This window comes from Sminthopsis crassicaudata, chromosome 3 (genome assembly GCF_048593235.1).
Source record: "Sminthopsis crassicaudata isolate SCR6 chromosome 3, ASM4859323v1, whole genome shotgun sequence".
In the NCBI taxonomy this organism is placed as follows: domain Eukaryota; kingdom Metazoa; phylum Chordata; class Mammalia; order Dasyuromorphia; family Dasyuridae; genus Sminthopsis; species Sminthopsis crassicaudata.
The window spans coordinates 215,139,338-215,160,937 of NC_133619.1; the positions used below are offsets into that span (position 1 = coordinate 215,139,338).

A 21,600-nucleotide genomic window follows, 5' to 3' on the forward strand; every position below is an offset into this window, starting at 1 on the left:
CCTCATTTAATTAATTAATTAATATTGATCTCTCTCCACCTTGGACCTCACATAAGATCATTTGCTTATCTTTAACATTTATCCAGTGTTATTTTACTATATAGGCATTTGTAGGTTTTACTAACCTTTTAAGGCCAGAAATAGCATAGACTAGGTCTGATTGAGGATTGGAATGAAATGTAACATTTAATCTAGTACTTAATATAAAGAATTTATTTTGCTGTAATATGAAAAACGCTGTTCAATAAGCATACAGCATGAAATGTCTTAGGTATATTTCCCTGCTTCTGTATTGGGCTATGCTAGTATACTGGTCAAAGCTTGAGGAAGGAGCTCTTGACTTCTCATTTTGGTTCTTGTACTTAGGCCACTAGGAAGCTTCCTCAGCAGCCAAGGCCTTAGTCAATTAAGTCTCATAGATGGTTTCCATACCTTTTAAGAAAAAGTTAATCTAGAGTTTAGAATATTGCTCTTACTATATCCTATTCCTTATTGATAAGATCTTAAAGATCTTCTAGATAGCCTTTTGCCATTTACATATCTTTAAGACTATTGCAGGACATCCCTAAGCTTGAAGATGAAGAAAACAACACTGGATAAAGAAAACAGAAACAAATGTGGAGATAGCAAAAAATACCACCAAAAATATGAGGACATCACAGAGACTGAAGTTCAGAAATCTGTTTTAATTCTTCCCTCAGAAGGACAAAGTTTCATATCTTAATGATCTGGTCCATGTGGTGGATGATACCAGATCTTTTCAGTTTTGGTAGTATTCACTCTGCCACTAGGCATGTGCCACTGTCTGTGTTAATGTTTACTTCTTCTAGGCAGTAAGATAACAATGTTTTTCCATGTGTTCAGTATCTTGGTACCCTTTTGTTGAGTTCTGAGTGCTATCCCTCAGTGCTGGGGCCTAAAACAAAGTATGAGTGCTGGCATAGCCGGGGCCTGAGTGCTCTTATCCTCTCTCATCCTCTGTTAACCAAGCCCTATTGCTATGAGTTTCTTTTAGGACCTTAGTTAACTTCTAATACATGTACCCTAGCTGCCATACACAAGTAGTTGCCATTCTTTTAAGGGAAGGGGAGGACACCTGGGACCTTTGCTTGAATCTACACCACAAAGACTTTTAAGTTCAAAGCAAAAAGAGTCAAAATTCACAGGAACTAAAGCAGAAGCTTTAAGATTGTTATTCCCCCCTCCTAAGCAATTCACTTCAGGTATATTTGGCACATTTGTCCCTACCACCACTACTAGAAGTCTTTGGGGTTCTGAGGTAGTTCAGGCATTGTCCTTTCAAGTACTTCTCCCAGTTCTTTGCCTTTAAAAGTCCCCTCAAAATCCCCTAGCATAATTCCAAAAGATTTCCCAGATACCATATAAAAAGATTCTAAATAGTTCCTTCAACATAATTCCTTTTTTTTTTTTTTTTCCTGGCAATCAGGGTTAGGTGATTTAAGGTCACACAACTAGAAAGTGTTAAGTATCTGAGGCCATCTTTGAATTAAAGTCCTCCTGAATTCAGGGCTGATGTTCTATCCACTGCACCATCTAGCTGTGCCCCCTCCCCCCCAGAATAATTCTTATGTCCAAAATTTTCATCTGTGGAGAACCCATACTTATTACAGTTGGTCTTGGAGATCACTGTCACCCTGAAATTTAAAAATTAAGGAAGTTCAACAAATGGCACTTTACAACATTTATTATCTTCAAGGCATCATTAAAGACATCAGAGTACATTTACATCTGTTTCTAGTTGAAGGCTCACAGTTGATTTTCTGATCCTCTCTGGTCAATGTAGATCCTTCATAGTATATAGCTAGCACCCCAAGAAGTACTACAACTGAGAAAGCCACAGATTGAAGGACTTCCCCTCACCTCCACTCAAGGCTCACTTTTGCATTGTCCTTCCTCTATTCCAAATCCAATCTACTTGTTATTGCCAAAGTCTAAGTTGAATCTTAATCAGACTGCCCTGATGGTTCAGATTTGAGATTGGAACTTGAAATACTTGTAAACCGTCTAGCAATTAACAAAAATTGTACATAGCCATGGCACAGAAAGAATATTCAGTAAGGACACATCCCAACTTTACATTGGACATACTGAGGCTGTGTGTGTAAGTATGCGCATGTATTCCACACATGCACGTGTGTGTGTATATACACACACATATATGTTGATATGTATGTATAGATAAGTATGGGGGAATGTGAGTGGGTGTAAATATATATATATATATATATCTTCATTTGGGAGTATCTGCTACTATATCTTTGTAGAAGGAATCATTAAAGAATACCATTAGTTTTTTGTTCTGATTTAGAGCTGGAAAACTTTAAGACCCATCAGGAAGGTTATAAGTGACTTAAGATTACTAAATTTTAAAGTCAGGATTTAAACTCAGGTCTTCCTGAATCCAAATCCTTTTTTCCAATCTACTTATATCAACTAGTTGCCTCTAGTCTACTCAGGAGAATATTTTATCCAGGTCAGAAAATTGCATGAAGTTCTCACTGAATCTCCTCTTCCCTATTCTCCCCTCTCCCCTCTCCCTTCTATCCTAAAAGGAAAAAAAAGTCAAAAATATTTTAATCTACTCTTGATATTTCTGATATTACATACACACATTTTAACTTTCTATGTATTTAGCACATTTAAATTTATTTATGTGTATTTATCTCTTCTGCTCTATTGTAAGTTTCTTGCAGACAAGAGTCATGTCTTAAACACTCCCCATAGAACATAGAACATAAAATCTTGACAGTCATAAATATTTAATTGGATTGGATCACTAAAACGGTAAAGTTGAATTTACAAAAGCATAGGGTTTTGATTGGGAAAAGAGCCTTAGAAGTTATCAAAATTTAAGGAAGTGGAGGTCCAGAAAGATTGAGGCTTTCCTAGAAAATGTAAAAATAAAAGTACCACAAGATTAAAAATATTACACTGGAACAGACCTCAGACACTATCTAGTCCTATATTCTCATTTTACAAATGAGGAACAATGACCCAGAGAGATAAAATTGTGGAAGGTCAGTTCTGAATTTTCACTCAAAGAGGAGGAATGTCACTATATTATGCCATCTCAAAAAAAGGAATGATTTCTTCGTCCTAGTAGATCTGGAACCCAGACTATAATAGTAGGACACAGAAAATGTTCAGCCAAGACAAGCTGCTATTGGGGATCATAGGAACTCTCTTGGTCCCAGAAATGATGGAAAATACCTAGATTTTTGTTTACGTGCTTTTGAATTCTGTTGAATTTTATTAAGATTTTACTTAGTGTAGACCTGGAAATAGTCTAATTAAATCTGATATAGTCTGCTCAAATGTTCTGAAGTTCCATTCAGAAGCTAAAAACTCTCCAAGTACCTGAGTGGTATAGCCTAAGTATAACTGCTATAATAAAAGTTGACCCCAGTTTGACAAGTCATATGTGGCATCTTATTTTAGAATTAAATTTAGAATGCTCATTTAAAAACAACTTGTTCTGTTTCTCATGAAATTTTTTCAGCTTCTTCCTGATTTAACAAAAAAAAAATAATTATTATTATTTTGCTGGTAACAAACAGACTGTTATTGAAAATGCCCCAAGTGACAATCCCTTTATAGTGTTTTAAACAGACTAAATATTTAGATTTAATTAAACATATTTTCCTTTCTTTTGCTTTGATTTGCTTATGCTAGCAAATTCTGGGTAATTTATATCAGTAAAACTGACAAAATTTACTTTTAGCTATATGCTTGAAATGTGACAAGAAACATAGTAGATTCATACCAAAAAAGCATAATAGTAAAGTACTACTGGTTCTTTGAAGTGTCATTTGAAATGAATGGATTTTATACACATGTTTTGGTTATTTTTCTGATTCTTGTATCCTGAACTGATAAACACTAATCAGGAAGTTAAAAGTTAAATTCTTTTTTTAAAAAAAATTAAGAGAAACCTTATAAATGATCTATTTTAGTATTGAATACTGATGGCATATAACAAAATATTTATTGTCTGAAGACATTCTCTTGGTGCTTATGTTATTATAGATATGCTAGCCTGTATTTCTGCTGTGCTATTGAAGATCAGGACAACGAACTAATTACCCTGGAAATAATTCATCGTTATGTTGAACTACTTGACAAATATTTTGGCAGTGTGAGTACTAATTTTTTGAAAAATAAGGTTCCTGGCTTATTTCTACTCTTATATATCATTCTTTTATTTTAGTATAAGCATTTTATTCTATTTTAAAATAGTAGTATGATTAGGTATCAGAGAATTTAGCCAGAGCATTGTGATTTCAGTTTAATAAAGCTTTTTAAATTCTTGTACTAGGGAAGAATCAGACTATATATTGACGAGATACTATTACTAAACTCATCAGCACTAAAAATAGTTTTAATGATTGCTAGTTTTTTGAAAGAACAGAAAAACTAAATATGGGTTGTGTAAACTTCGGAAATAGAATACTTAAAGAGCAAGATACAAAGTTAGGTGACTAATAAAGGTATAGTTAATAAGGCATGGTGACCAAGTTATTATCAAAGCATTTTGGAACAAATATTGCCAGTTGAGCATGTCCTGTGCTAAGACAACTAGTTTCTCATTGGAAAGAAAATGCACCATTCCTTCTAAGATAAAGATATGAGGACTACTCATAGGCCTTTGTTATAATATCAGGTTCTTTGTAAGTATCACAAAATAGGACAAGCCTAGAAATCATATTTCACAGGAAGGAAAGGAATGATTTTTGTTGATGGCCTTACTTTTGAAATCACACTTATGAAAAGGTGGTTTAAAATTATGTAATAGAAAGAAATTTTAACAACAAACACTTTAGTATTGGATTAATTATGGAATTTGGATTTTTATTAGTACTTATAACCTATTTCTTAGAATTAGTGTTAGTTAAATTCATGTCAATGAAGAAGCCTATCATACTATTTGTATTTGGGAGATTGTAGATTTTTTTTCCTTGTAATATTTTTAAAATTGTTTTACTGCAAATGTGAAAAGTTGAACTTGTTAAAAATCAATTGTATTTTGTTGGCAATAATTACTTTTTTTTTTTTTTTAGAAAGGATGGGATTAATTTGATATCACAGAAGTAGGCATTGCAGATGTCCTTAGTTTATAAATTTTTCTTGACTATAGAAATGAAGGGAATAAATCTTATTTGCCTAAGTGTTAAAATGAATTTATTTTATATTTCAGGTATGTGAACTTGATATCATCTTTAATTTTGAGAAAGCTTATTTTATTTTGGATGAATTTCTTTTGGGAGGAGAAGTTCAGGAAACATCTAAGAAAAATGTGCTTAAAGCCATTGAACAGGCAGATCTACTCCAAGAGGTAAGCAAGCACAAAGTGATTCTCCCAGCATTGAAGCATGGTGTGCTCCTGCTAGAAAAGGCTCTTATGTCCTAAATAGTTTTAAGAGTTCTTAGCATGCTTAGCATGTGGCATACAGTGTATTTTATATGTAATATGTGTACAATTAACTCATTCATTTTTGTGGATGACTCACTAGGTAGGCTAACCAGGTAGCCTTCAGGCTTCCCATGCTCTTATTGGTCTTTTAGTTTTAGAACCATAGGCAAAAGATCTCAGCCTATGTGTTGCCAAATATTCAAGGTAAATCTCAGTTTTAAAACTCTCCATTGTTTGTTAAGACTATTCTTTTCCATTAACAATAGTTGAGTTAATTGTACCATGCTGACCTTTCATTTCTTTTGTATTTTTACTTTCCATGTATGTGTAAATTCGACTTAGTTCATGGTGTCCTTGTGCTTTTATAAATGGTAATTTTTAAAAGGCTAATAATCCCACAGTTTTCTGTTACCGACATAGGGATTTTATTTTTATTTTTAACTGCTTTATGCAAGCTACTTACACTTTTCTGTGATACTTAAAGCTGTTGAGGGAGTTAATTTTTAATAATTTGCTAGTAATTCCATGTTGTGCTAAATAAACTATATATCTAAATTCCTACTTTTAACTTCCTTACCTCCTTTTTATTTACCATAATTCTTTGTTTTAGTTCATATTTGATGCATGTGTTTTTATGGTTTGATTTCTGAAGTATGGTTTATATTTCTGGGTATGGTTTATATGACCTTTCCTGAAGTTCATTGTAAGTTTTGCATTATAACATAGAAACTATACTTAAAACTTAAATAGTAGTTAAGATTTCTGTAGTTATTGAACACTTAAACCATAATTTTTTTTTTTAAAGACTTGGAAGAAATGCAAAGTATAAAAAAAGTTTTAAAAGAAACTTACTTTCTGTTATTCTAATAATTTTTTGGAATGTCATAGTGTCTTTTTGAAGTGGCTTGTTTTTTGAGTCCTTATTCTTAAAATGAGAAAATTAAAGATTTAAAACTGTAAGGAACCAAAAAGATCATCCATTCTAAGTCCCTCATTTTACAGATAAAAATCATAGAGTAAACTGAAGCCCAAAGAGATCAAATGCATTGCTCAAGAACACAGAGCACTTGCAGGAATGTCTTTTAGAATTTAACCATTTTACATAGTTAACTTTTTAGATAATTTTTTTATCATTAGAGAAAATTCTACAGCATATTTATATTTTTGCAAAATTTTTACTTGTTCATAATGACCAAGCTAAGGAAATGATTGTTGAATAAAGAAAAGTAAAATGTCTTATATTGTTTAAATTCTGTTTTCTTAAATTTTGATCACTATCATTAAAAAAAGAAAAATGTTTTCTTGTCATCTTTCTACAGCAGTTATTAAGAATTATTGTGAAAACTTAAAATATCAACTAGATTTGAATCAATTGCCACATAAACATTGCTAACATTTTCTACAAAAACAAAACAGCTTAGTTTCTACTCTCATAATAGTAGATATTATAAAACAGAGAAATTTGATGTCTTAGAAACTTTAATCTTTTAAGGTTACTTTTTTTGGTTAAATTTACAATGTGCCCATAGTTGTCTATGATTACAATTATTAAATTTTTTATAATGGTGATACAGTATAATTTTACATTATTTATGAAATGGTTTTTATGGTTAACACATAGCATATAAATACACATCATTATTTTAAAACCTAAACATTAGCCATTAAAAGTTCTATAACTACATACCATTATAAGATCAGGAAGAAAGAATTAAATTCTCTCATTAGAAATAAGTAATTTTTTATGTACTTTCTTTTTTTCCTTTTGTATTTCCTTTGATTGAAATATATCTTAGTATTTATGATAAGAACTGTTTTTCTAATTTTTCATCATTTCTTTGTTGTTTCTAAGTAAAAATGAATTATTCTGTTTAGTAGCTATTTTTATGACAGCTAAGTTTTCTCTCATTTCAGAATCTGTGAATGATTCTGTGAACATCTCTTTTCTTGTTTACAGATTCAGAAATTATTTGTTTAAACTATTTTTTTCTGCCACTTAAGTTCACTTTTTAATTATAAATTGTTCTAGAATAGAATGCTCATTACACTAACCTCTCCTTGAGAGTTGCATGTGTTGGGATTTTTTTTAAACCTCAAAGGAAGGTATTACTATGGAAACATTTTAAATTTAAACAATATCTTTTAAAAACTTGCTTTGTAATGCCAAATCTTTTTTAAGTAAATCATAAATAGAATTGGTTTCTTTTAATTAAATTGTTTTATAATCTTTAGGTGAGGAAAGCTTAAAGTTCAAAATTGGAAATGAAAAAATGTATCTTAACTAAATTCCCTAATTCTCAAATCCAAAGTACAAGCTTTTGAAACGTAGAACCTGTTATTTAGCTTTAAATGCCTTTAAAAGTACACATTTTCATCTAGAGCAAGGGAATAGGAAATAAAATCTTTTGCTAAGGCAATACAGGCAATAATTAGGTTAAAGCTAGGTACTAAATTGATAATTTTGTATATCCCTTTAAATGATGGTTATAAATATACAAATGGTTCTTGGCAGAAAAAAAAAGATTCCCCACTCTGATCTAGAGTCATGCAGAAGCTATAATATATTGACAGCTTTATAGACTTTTATTCAATGCTTTTATTCAATAGTTACTAGATCTTTAATAGGATTATATGAGAAAAAGACTTAGCCCATGTTAAAGATTAAATTCTCTTACTGTGATTATTCAGAAATTATTTATGCTGTTGTAGATTCTGCCATGCTTTCTTAAAGGAAAGTATTTTTGGCATGTTTCTTAGGTTGTTTAACCAAAATGCCCCCAATTCCAAAATCTTTTGGAGATAATTTGACAGTTAGCAGGCATTTTACTTTTTTACCTTGACAGGCATAACGTTCTTTGTTTTCTAATTTTTAGTGTGTTATCCTGCTATTTACTTGGTTTGTTAATCCAAGTTTTTAATAGGAAAAAAATCTTGAAATAATAATTTAAAAATATATTCCAAATAAAATTCCCTGTTGTTCCCTGGATCGATACTACCTTCCAACTTTTAGTTTGGGGAATAGAACTCTTAGAGTCTGCATAAATTCCAAAAAAGTTTCAAGTGGTAGAAAAGTTAAGGTAAGATGTAATCTCTCATCTATCGCTTTTCAACTTGGTTAAGTGTTTCTATTGATTTAATAACATTTTGATATACTTCAGATATAAAATTTTAAAATAAACATTGATTTTGTGGTGTCTGCCCATTGATAAGATTTTTTTTGTCCTTTTTTTTATGTGAAGCCAGTCTTTTTATCTGTACAGATCAATTTTTAAAAACTTGAAAAGTTGAAAAGATTTTCTTTTTCAGGTAATTTATAGTTATCAGGTTTTATAAGACAGCTAATGAATGGGTAGAATAGATTTTTCTTATAAGATATACATTGTCAGGAATAGGACAAATATATTTTAAACTATGTTTTTACCCAAGTAGTATCTAGTAACTAGTATGTCTGATACATTTATTTTTATACAGGTCCAAATAAACAAGATTTTGATTGAAATAAAAGTTAAAAGATAAATTATTTTTAAATTGGACTATGTATTTTATTATTCTAGTATATTGCTATATAATTAGGTAATGTCATTTAGGGCAAGGCCTAGAAATCATTCCAAATAATTAAAGTTTTAATATTTAATTGTTGAATATATGGAAAATAATTTGTTAAAATGCCATTGATATTAAACTTCATTAAAAGTAATATATAAGTTAGGAATGCTGAATTAATATTTTGTTGTCATACTTCAAATATATTCCTTCTAAAAAATGTATTACATAGCTAATATAATAAATCTTCTTTCCCATTATCACCAATATTAAAATCTTTAGTTAAAATTAGATTTGAAGGTGGAAGCATGATGGGATAGAGGGAGGATGGGTAGACAGTAGAATTCCTACCTTATCTATGATGACAAAAACACAAAAAATACACATATTTTTCAGTTAGGTACTTAACCATTTTTCTCTACTGCTTAATTTTGTAGAACCAGAATGAAGACTGGGGAGGTTTGTCTGACGATATCTTATGATTAAGAACAATATAAGACCTTAGTTTCCCTTCACCCCCACCCTAATTATTGGTAATTACTAAATTTACCATTTTGGTGGCATGGATAAAATGAGGTGCTATGCAAAGATTGTTGCACGTGAAATGAATTCAAGTCCTTGCTTGATAAAGTAAAGGCAAAGCAATAATTTTACTATGGGTGATGGGCTTAAACCCTCTGCAGTATTTGCATGATGGTATTTAAAAAGTGCTTTGGGGTGTGTTTTTTAAACCCTTTCCTTTTCATACTAACAGCATCAATTTGAAGTTTGGTGGGTTTTTTATTTTAATTTTTAGTTTTGCTTTTGATACTGTTTCTTATGAAAGTAGTTTATAGAAAATAAGGAAAACAAGTATTAAATTGGGAATTTATTGTATCTCTTCAAGATGACTGTTTATACAAAACTATTATTGAGTATGTTGTTGTTAGCATATTACTTTTTAAGAAATGAAGGCCTTTAGATAAGTGATTTATTTTAAAACTGTATGCTGCATGATAGAATAGATTAATATTTGCATCTATGATATCAACATATTTATAGAGGGAATCAACATATTTTCCTTAATAATATAGTAGTGCTTCAAAAAGCAAAGGTAAGAATCTTTGGAGAAAAAATTTTAATGGAAATTTTGTAATTTACTAAAAAATATTAAATATTTCATGAATTATTTCTATACCATGTTTATTGTGGTTTTGTAAATAAAAATACCATATTACCAAGGTAATAATTTAGATTGGCAATATGGATTACAGAATATTCTTAAATATAGTAGTGTAAGTTTCAATTGTATACCATTAACTTCAGCTGAAAGTTTAAAATGTTTTCCGCAAATATCTCTTATAGATGGCATTAATCTTTATCCCATATTACAAAGCATTTTCCTTACAACAAAGAAAGATATTTAAACCAAATAAAATAGTAGTGTCCCTATTTTACACATATGAAAACTATAGTCCAGAAAGGTTATTCTCCTTCTTTTATTTCCCTTCCATTTGAATGATTTAAAAGAAAAACATCTCATAACAAATTCACATAGTCAAAGAAAAAAAAGTTACTACATTGCCCATGTCCAAAAATGTATATCCCATTCTACATAGTAAAGTCTAATACACCTCTAGCAGGAAGTAGTGTGCTTCGTTTTTGGTGTTTGTAATCATAAATTGTAAAGGTTTTCAGAGTTGTTTTTCTTTATTTTTTTAAAGACAATATCTTTATTGTCACTGTATAAATTATTATTTCCATTCAGTTTACTCTGCATTTGTTCAAAGAGATTTTCTCTATTTCCTGTGAAAAAGTCCTTTTCGTGATTTGTAATTTTTAAGGGGAAAAAAAAGTGTTTTCTACACTTAATAAAACAGCAGCCACAGTAAGAATACCAGCATCATTTGTTTTTAATCTGTGATTTAAATGCCCAGTATAGATTCATTTCATCTTTTCTGATTTGTAACTAAGATGATGTAGCAGCAGGCACAAACTAGCTACATTTTTGCAAATGAAACAAAACAGGTGTTAAAGGAAAAATTCAGAGTAAGAAAGGGGCAAAGACTTTTGGTTGAAGCTCAATTAGATACAGTATTTGAAAATAGTAGGTGTTAAAGAAACATTGATCAGGATGGGGGAAGAGGAAACAAGGTAAATCAAAAAGCCTAAAAAGGCACTGGATACAAAACTACAAACATTATATAGTTGTAACTATCGCTGCCATCAAATTTGTACCACAAGGACAAAAGTGAATGTGCCTCAGAATGTATAGAAGAACAAACATATATTCCTAAGAAAACTTATTATTCATTTTGAACATGGCTATTCAGAAATTTATTACATAATGCTTTTTAATAACTTACAATTCATATGATACCTTAAGTAGAAAAATCAGCAGTTTAATAAAATGTTTTATTGATCATATTTCATTTTCTTAATCTTTGTATACTTACTTATTATACATCTTAATATTTAAGTAGTGTCCTTTTACTAGCTCTATTTCTTTTGATGGCTAAGAAAAGATTAATCTGAATCCAGTAAATTGAAATTGTGACAATATCTCCCCCCAATTACATTAAATTTTTTTTTCAGGTATCTTTTCTAGAGATGACAAATTGGGACTGCTTAATCCATTTGCTTTCCAAAGCTATTTAGGACTTTTATTATATTATTTGCAGTGTATTTTACATATATGTATAACCTAGGTGTTATAAATAGAGATATGGTGATCTAAATAACTGATTCAGTGGACACAATGTTAAATCTGAAGTAAGGAAGATCTGAGCTCCAACCTGTGACTCTGAACAAATCATTTAACCTTTGTATTCTTCATTCCTTATCTGTAAAATGGGGATGATAATATTATCTACCTCCCAGGATTGAAGCAAAGTTAAAATATAACTCCACTTGTTCCCCATCACTTCCAGGATCAAATATGAAATCTGTGACATTCAGAATTCTTCATAATATTTTCTTCTACTCCCTCTCCCATCACTCCAAAATGCTCTACCTCCTGATTTCCTGGTTTTTTTCAAGTACCAATCAAAATCTCACCTTCTATAGGAAGCCTTTCCTAATTCCCCTCAACCCCCCTTAATTCTAATGTTGATTCTGTTATTTCCTTTTTATCTTGAATGCTGTTGGTTCATGCCCATTAGACTATGAGCTCCTCTGGTGTAGGAATTGCCCCTTTTCTCTTTCTTTGTTTCACTATTATCTGATGCTATGCACAAGGAATGTAAATTTTGATCCCTGAAACTTCACTTACGATTTACAGGCTAGGATCATACCATAAACCCACATCACTCTAGTTCTCATTGACCAACTATAGGTTCCAATCCAGGCCCCAGTTGTGAATATTAAATAGCAATTTTTTCTCTTTGGGCCAGAAACCAGGAGGGTTTGAATTTTCTTAAAAATTGACACTACCCAACAATAAATAGACTCAATAAATAATAAGCTATTTGTCATTATAGTATTATGTCGGAGATGAAATGCTAATTTATCAATTGTGAAAGGATTTCCTGCTTTTGGTTAATAGTTGGACTGGATTCTTATTATGGTTACTTAGTCTTATTGTTCTGTAACTCCTGGCTTTATAAGAATAGTTGAGTTTTTTATTTGATTTTTAATTTAATTCATTTGGTAAGGTGTGATTTGGAGGATTTTTTGTTTTGATTTTTGTTTATTATTGTCATGCTGGAAATCATCATCTTTGTTCATCAGAATTATCTGCTTCTTTAAGCATTTAGAAGCGAGAATAAAATGCTTTCTTTACCCTTTCCTTGCTCTTTTTACTTAATGTTTTTCTAGTAAAATTTTAAGAGACTACATTAGACACTTTATATAAAGTATTGTAGAAGTTCCTTCTGTTTTTTATTTTCTTTACTTAGTATCTAAATATCTTAAAATTGCATTTCCCTCCCCCCCCAAATTGGTTATAAAAATGAGGTCTAGGAATGCCACAGTTAAAAATAGTGATTTACAATTTACAATCTTTTTACAAATTTTCCTATTATTATTACTGGACATTATCTCTGTGTTGGTACTAATTTAACAGTCCTACTAATGATGTAGAAAAGCTGTTAGTAACAGAAAAAAAGATGGGGGGGGGGAGATGGTTATTTCAATTGATATTGAGATCTCCTTTCTCTCTTAAATTCTGTCTCCTGTTTATTCCCTTTGCACTGACAGGATTAACATAACTCCCTCACTAAACAAATCTTCCTCTAAAACTTATTTTTTCTCAAGTCATTTAGATGGACACCATGCTACTTTGGAAACAACTGAATTTAATAGATTTTGAAATAGGCAAATAGAGTTGGAAAAGTTCAGAGGCCTAGCTAGTCTAACACTATCAGATAGATAAAAAACTGAAGCCCAAAGTAAGCCAAAGGCTTATTCAGACTGACATAAGTAAGAATAAGCATCAAAACCAAACTTCTTTATCTTTGTTATCTTTACATTCCCACTATTTTCCTGTCACTTTCATTTTTAATACAATAAAATCTTGTTAATTTGGACTTAACTAATTTGGTACAAATTATATTTTCATTTTGGTGACTATTTAAAATACTTGTGAAAATTAGTTTCAAGAATTCAAAATTAACCATTAATTTATGTGGATGGAAACTTAAACCTAAACCTGTGATTTCTCTGGTATAAGGTAAACAAACTATCTGCCATTCCGAACTTTCTCTCTACCTATAATCTTGGAGAGTTAATAAGGTCATACCTGGCTGTGTCAGCAGCAGTACTCAGATCCAGGTCTTCTAGACTCTGTATTCTATCCTCTACCTCACATTTATTTATATAAAGATACTGGCAGCCTGGTGGGACAGTAGAATACCAGGCCTGGACTCTTCTTCCTGAGTGCAAATTTAGCTTTACACTTTCTGACTGTATGACCCTGGGCAATTCACCTAATCTGGTTTGCCTCAATTTCCTCATCTATGTAATAAGCTGAAGAAGGAAATGGTAAACCATTCCAGTATCTTTGCCAAGAAAACCCAAATGGAGTCATGAAGAGTCATTCAAGACTGAAATGAATGCCCAAGTAACAAACTTACCTTACATTTATATAGAACTTTATAGTTTGCCTAACTCATTTGGTAACATACTATCTTATTTGATTTTTGCAACTTTTTGATATAATAGGTAGAGCTGATTAATAGATTCCAGCCTTACTGATGAAGCTGTACTGGCATGCTCTAATAGCAGACTTAAGCTAAACCTCTGAATTGCCAGTCAGAGCTCTATGTACTAACTAATCGAAGAAAAGAAGTACTTAATTGACTGACTGAGCTACTTGAAATGAGTAGAACCTTTTTTAAAAAATTATTTTTATTACCTTAACTGACTTTTCTTTCCACTTGATCCACATTAACGACATTTACAATTCATTCTTATGGTTCCCTAAATGGTTGGGACTATGATAGAACTAATGCCTAACTGATTCCTTGAGACTAGAAAAATATGAAAGGCTTTATTTCCCAACCTAATTAAATTTTCTGGTGAATTACCCAGTAGTCTTAATTTCACTGAAAGTCTAGTCACTAAGATGTGACTTGAAGACCCAGAATATAGTGATTGTTCTCAAATTGCTCAAAAATATTTTATTTGAAGGGGGGGGGGGATTGTATTTAAGTAAAAATTAACTTCACTTCTAAAGTTCCCTCATTTTACTTATACAACTTATACAAATTCACAAATTGTCACTCTTAGTGCTTGCTTGTCTTTTGTTGCATTTAAACACAAATGCAGATCTCTCTTAATTTCTGTTAAAAAATGACATAAAGAAATTGAAAAAGAAAACAATTTTTTTAAATTTAAAATGGGGGGGGAAGAATTAAAAATATGGGGCAGCTAATAGTACAGTAGATAACACCACCAACCCTGAAGTCAGGAGGAATTGAGTTTAAATTTGACCTCAGACACTTAATACTTCCTAGCTGTGTAATCCTAGGCATAACCCCAATTGCCTCATTCAGAAAAAAAAAATAAAAATTTAAAAATTAGTTTTAAAAAGTTTAAAATAGGAATTAAAAATAGAGGAACTTTTGTTAGCTGATGGCTGACTTGATGGCAGGACATGAAAACATAGACATAAATTACATTTAGTGAGTTTGATTAAGAAATACCTTTATGTATTTTTAATAATGAAAACCTTAGAATACACTTTTTGGTTTATATGTGTATGTTCCTTCTTATAAATAGGGAGCAGAATTAAATGACCTCAAAGTCCTTTCCAGCTTCTCTAATATTGGAAAAATATAGATATTGTGTCTAAATATAATTCCTTTGCTCCAAGAATTATTACTTTTAAGTCTTAGTTGTATGTATAATTAAGAATAACTTAAAATGTAAATATCATCTAATAGAAACTTTTGTGTTTTACTAATAGATGCCTGTCTATACTATATGAAATACAATTCACAAATAATGGCCCAAGTATGTTCCATCTCCTGCAGCTTGGGTCTTTTGGGGGATGAGGAATACACACTGGAGGTTTTTAATGTTCTACTGGTACTTTTAAAATGTATATATCATAATCATTTTCAGTTATATCTCTTCCCAAACCAGCATTGAATTTTTCCCTTTTAGTAAAGAAAAAAACCAATCAATACAATGTCTAATACTGGATGAAATGTTCTTTCCTTCAAAAGGTCCAGCTGTTCTGGGATCATTGGTTTCTTTTTAGTTTTTTAGGGGTTTCATTTTGTTTTGTTTTTAGTTTTCATTTTAGAGTCATTTTATGTATTAAACACACAATTTTGCTTTAATGTAATTAAACTTATATTCTATTCTGTAATTTTCTTCTAGAGTGATAGGTTTGTTTTTACAAAATAGTATAAATTTTATCAGTTCTTAGATGCTCACAATCTATAGATATGCTGATTATACAAAAATATGCCAGTTGTTACTTTGCTCATTTTTACAGTTACTTTCCCTTTTTTAGCCTGTAGCATTTTATTATATTCACCTTTTTAAAAAAAAGATTCATTAAAAAAGATGTCTGCATTTTTTTCTGTTTTATTTCATTTCATTTATATATAATCTTGCTCTGCTTAAAAAACAAATATATTCAAAATTGATCAAGACCTACCTGAGTTAAAATTTCAGCATTTAATTCTCAAACAATTCTAAACCACAGTAACAAATATGGTTGCATATTTTAAGTGATTTTACATTAGAAATCTTACATTGCAATGTAACTCAAATTGAGTTAATATTAGATTATGGACTTTTTGAAAATGCCTCTTTCAGTTGGGTACACAAACTATTATGGATTCATATATTACCTTTAATGAAAAAAACATTCTTTGGCAGATTTGCAGATGTGCCTTTTAAATCCTAGTTAATTAAGACAAAGAGTTCTTTATATAATTCTTTAATAAATATTATATCATCAAATTCACGAATCACATTCTTGAAGAATAATTGCATTGTACCTATTTTTTCCTAATTTAAAAAAAAAAAAAAAAATGGCTGTTTTGTGCCATAAAATGCCAGGTGAGTGAATAGGTTTTTTTCTTGGAAAAATATTTTCCTTTTTGGTTTGTAAGGAGATTTATTCAATCATTATTTCAATCAAAACCTTAAGTTTTGCCCTTCCTAAGTATAATAAAACCTTGATTAACTAGAGCACTTAATGGTGCATTTTGGCAGAATTTTCCAGTTGACTCAGCATTGATCAGAAAAATTCTCCTTGAAAATCTTTCCAAAACTTATTAGTTGACTTTCCTGCTTCAGCAAATACAGTGTAGCTAACATAATTAAATCCTACTTAGATACTTCAGGATCTTGCAGTGTTATAGTGCTATAATTTTGAACATTAATGCCCATTGTTACAGTAAGAGAGATTGGGAAAAACAGGGAAAAGTCAAAAGATCTAAGTGATAGTTTTTGCCAATTTTCAGGGCTTCACTTTCCTCACTTATAAAATGAGAGGATTGTACTGTATTATCCTTAACATTTCTTCTACTATTAAAATCCAATATTGTGTACTTTTATTGTAGTCATGGAAGATTAATATGGCTTATATCCAGAATATCCCTCAGAAATTTTAATGAATTCATTTTCCAGTGTTTCTTATACTTTATTTTTCTCCTCCCCCCCCCCATTCCAATTAATTGAGGTTTTATTAGATAAAGATACAGGTTATACGGTAACTGTATGAGACATAGAACATACTAGTAGAATTAATATTGTATTATATGTCCATTTCTGTACCATATATAAGAATGTATGCCTTTCTTTTGTAGCCACGCCATGAATACTTTAATGTCCCTGTGTACTAAATGACATCACTCATCGAGTATGCAGAATTGCACAGAGGAAATAGAGCTGATTTACTTATGACAGAACAGCTGGTGAAACAAATCATCTCGAACATAGAATGTCATAACTATTTTACTGTTATACTTTGTCTTCCCTGTTTATATCCCTATGTTTATATTGGTTTTTTTTTTTCCCCATGTCATTTTGATGTCGTTTGTTCCTATCATTGTCTGGTTTAATTTTTCCCATGAAATATGTGACATGTATATGTTTAGAGTAAACTTTCTCATCTTAAGCACATATTTGTTATTAATCAACCATCTGTGGTTAATTTCGTAGTTAAATGTTCCAATATAGCCAAAATTAGTAGTATATGGCCCAGTGAAGGTAAACCTAAACTAGCAGTACTAGTATGTAGAATAGTGTTTGTTTTTCAAACTGATAATCTCAAATGAATGTGTCATATAACTCTATAGTTAAGTATATATAGATGTAGCAAAGGAAAAGTATAGATTGAAAATCCAAGGCATATTATAGTATAGTGATTAACATACAAAATGATTTGTCATTTATTAAGACTGGTACACAGAAGGGTAAAATTCTGCATTTACTAAAAGATTTAATTATTCTTTTTGCACTGGATGCTAGCTCAGCTAGTATCAAAAAATATCTATTCCCTGAAAACTTTTTACTCCTGCTTACATTTATAAGGATAGCACTTTTAGATAAAAAGTCTATATATGTACATTTTGATAGTTCTGCTTTTATGTGTTTGAAATGCATTAAAACTTCATACTCACTTCACTGGTCGGTATTTAGACTTTTAGTTCAATATAATATTTCATAAGGAAAAATTCCATATAGTTTCATATTTTGAAGAACAAATCAATAAGCCATTAAGGTGATTATCACCTCCAAAATGATTATTTATTCAGACCAATCATTGTGACAATCTGTCAAAGTAGGGTAGGCAAGTCATTAGGAATTTAGTTATTTGTGTTTTTATAAATCATAATACTTGTACTATCACAAAGAGTTAATCTATATTGTATTCTAGGACCTTAATTACAATATTTCTTCCTAAGTATTTTTTAAGATAATACAGTATTTAATGTAATGTTAACATGCACGTTATCATGCCTGTTAGCCAAAAATGCTGTGTGCTGAGCTGTACCAAAATGTTGCTTCTCCTATTCTTTGTATATAGCTGCTTGCTTTAAATTATTACATTCTGAAATAGCTTTCTTGGCATGTCTAAAATAAAAATATTGCATGCACCCTGTCTCATGTGAATGGCTTTCTCCTCCACCTTATCTCATCTACTCAGGAGAATTTGTTTTAGATTTCATTGTGTCCAGGTAATGTTTTATATATACATATGTATGTATATATGTATATATGTACATAAATTTTGAAAAGCATACTCTATATCAGTGGGGTGAAACTCCCAGAGAAATGGATCTCTGCAAGCTGCATAATAACTTAGAAAAATACAAATTAACATCTGTATCATTATATATTTTTATTTTGTTAAACATTTCCCAATTATATTTTGTTTTTGAACAACACTCATGCAATTGACACCTGTGTTCTACATTAACTGCTGTAATCTAAATTATCAAATGCACATTAAAAAAAATTTTAAACCACTATTGGTTTTCAGCAAATACTCTAAGATAGCAAAATGAAACATAAGGTCTTGCTAACTCCAGGAAATAGCTCTTTTGTGGTAGCTTTTAATTGAATATCTAGCATATAACCAGTGCCAAAATAGGATTCTGTTGGGTTTCATACAAAGTGTGATTACTTGACTTAATGGGTTGGAATGAACAGCATTAAAAATGTGTATATAGTGTGTTTGTGTGTACATTTTTTTCCTCTTGTCATGACGATAAAGCATTTTTTAATGAATTTGTTCAGTTACTTTGAACATTTCAGCATTTTATCCTAAACTTTTGTCATCTTCACAAGTAACAGTGGACAAACTTAACTAGACAAACATATCTGCTTCTACACATATCAATGCACAAACATAATGGTGTCAAAAAGCATATGTACTATTCCTAAAGGTTGGTTTATGTGGCCAAATACCTTACCTGTATTCAAATTTGAACATAAAACTTTATAATTTGTCACTTAAAGGTGTAATTTCTAAATATTTACCGTTTCTTTCTTTCCTTTGCTTTGTGCTGCACCACATTTTAGGATGCTAAAGTAAGTTTTCTTGGTTATGAGTACATATAAAATTGATCAGTGGTTGCTTCCATAAAGATGCAGTATCCTCTTTTGATGAAATTGCTGCTAGTTAAATCAAAACCTGTATAAATGGTTTCAGAATTTTCAATCATCTTTCACAATTTCAAAGATACTTGCTTTGTCCTAATTCGAACTCTAGGATTTACAAAATTTAATGGTTGTATATTTTTGCTGTTCTGATATCTTGTTATATATTGCTTCTACCAATGTTACTTGCTTTGGATAGATCTGACAATGGTTATGGAAGATGTTAAATGTTGATGTTTTAAAATAGCATAAGATACCAACTACAAAATACGTGAAAAAGATTTCCATTGTTATAAAAAGGACAAATGATTAAAAAGATCCTGTTTCTGCTGATTCAAGTAGAGAACTCCCAACTGAATTTGCTTTTCAGTAGTCTTATTTTTAACTGTTTTAGGTAGTATGTGTTTAATGATCTTATCCTTATTTTGACCCATAAAAGTTAAAAGCTACTATCATACTGTATAAGCATTGCTTCAGTATCATCCAAAAAAAAAAAACTTTTTTTGTTGTTGTTGTTCTTGGTATCCACATTTAGCATTTGAAATTTTTTGGCTTTCAAATGAGCATTTTCCCATGTAAATTCTTAACACAACAATCTTTAAATCATAAAATCTATTAGATCTGCTTACCAGACTCTTGAATTTTCCCTTCACAGGAAGCTGAAACCCCACGTAGTGTTCTTGAAGAAATTGGATTGACATAAGCCATCTCCCCATGTTGATGACATCATGTGTTCTCACATACTGTAGATGTTCACTGCCTTCATGTCAATGTTTAGCTAATGGTGTAAGATGCTGTTTGTCAGTATTACTGTTTTGCTAAGCCGCTTCATTCAGGCCTACATAAAAACACTCCACTTTTTCAAAAGGGAATAAAAAGTATTTTTTTTTTTTTAAAGGGACTTACTCACATGTTAACTAAAACTTGATGCAAAAGAAATAATCTTACCAGTATTCTTAATAGTTGAATTATGTCAGTTTCCCATTAGTTTTATTTGTATGTGATAATTATGAATATACACATAAAATCACAATCAGGAAGCACATTTGTTGCATTGAACTGCATTCAACTGAAAGGAAGCTACACTTGTTATCAACTTAAAAATAAATGTAATAATGTTTCAATATGGTTTTATGCAACCAAAGACTAGTATTACACTTCAGTATTTCTGGGAATGAGAAAAATTGATTCCACATATCAAAATGATTAAAATTTTACCATTACCACTGGAACTTAAAACATATGTATACCAAAGATACTTATTGGGAACTACATATTTTAAACTGGTAGCTTATTGAAAAATGTATGGTTTCTGAGACTAAAGGGATATTAAAGGGAATACAGGTTACTATAATCAAAACAATTCTCTTTTACACTGACTATTGGGCAGGAATTTAGATTGAAGATGTTCAACATGAGCACATAATGTACACTATGAAAATGGTTAAACATTATTTTCTATGTAAGATTTCTCTGAGCATAATTTTACAACTTATTTTTATGCCCCCCAAAACATTCTACTGCCACTATGTACCTCATTTCTCCATAAGCTATGGGAAACATTTACTTAAATAGGATGTTATAAATTAAAATACTCAATTGCCTAGTATTGCTATTTCAACACAAACTTGCTTGTGTTCACAAAGTATCACGTGACTAAAATTTGCTCCAGAGTTGGTACTACTAAATTTTCCATATACTATTAAGTACCTACCACTAGTTTGACATTTTTTTTCTTTTATGCCACCTAGTCAGAAAATATTCTACATAATCTTTCATGAAAAATGTTAGATGGATGAGATAAATGGCAATGTAGAGAATTACCTTTTAAAGCTGTTTTAGTTTCAATACCATTTTCATATGTATTTAAACATGTCTTCAAAGTTTACACTTTCACTTAATTGTGCTTGGCTGGATTAAGCTTTGTGATTGTGACCAATATTTAGGCTGTGACCATTGTCTTATCACATACATTAGTTACAATAAATGTCCACTCTTACACCATTGCAGTGTGTTTATCTCTGTCCAAAGGTTTGTTAGTAGAGAGCTGCTGGAAAGGGAGATTTCACTGAGACAAAAGT

At 30.6% G+C, this 21,600-nt stretch overlaps 1 protein-coding gene across 10 annotated transcripts in view; it reads left to right on the forward strand.

The window, feature by feature from the left end:
- The window catches only part of AP1S2 (adaptor related protein complex 1 subunit sigma 2), a 29,957-nt gene extending 8,434 nt beyond the window's left edge, over positions 1–21,523 (forward strand). For 4 of the 10 annotated variants that reach the window (XM_074299914.1, XM_074299915.1, XM_074299917.1 and 1 more), the window contains exons 3-5: positions 4,048–4,156; positions 5,216–5,353; positions 20,175–21,523. In XM_074299914.1, the coding sequence (XP_074156015.1) occupies positions 4,048–4,156; positions 5,216–5,353; positions 20,175–20,222 (295 nt within the window). In that variant the 3' untranslated portion in view covers positions 20,223–21,523. Of the gene's footprint in view, positions 1–4,047; positions 4,157–5,215; positions 5,354–9,411; positions 9,508–17,220; positions 18,514–20,174 lie in introns of those variants that run through there. The other 6 variants (XM_074299918.1, XM_074299920.1, XM_074299921.1 and 3 more) reach the window with 3 other exon arrangements.
- Positions 21,524–21,600: the final 77 nt, after the last annotated feature.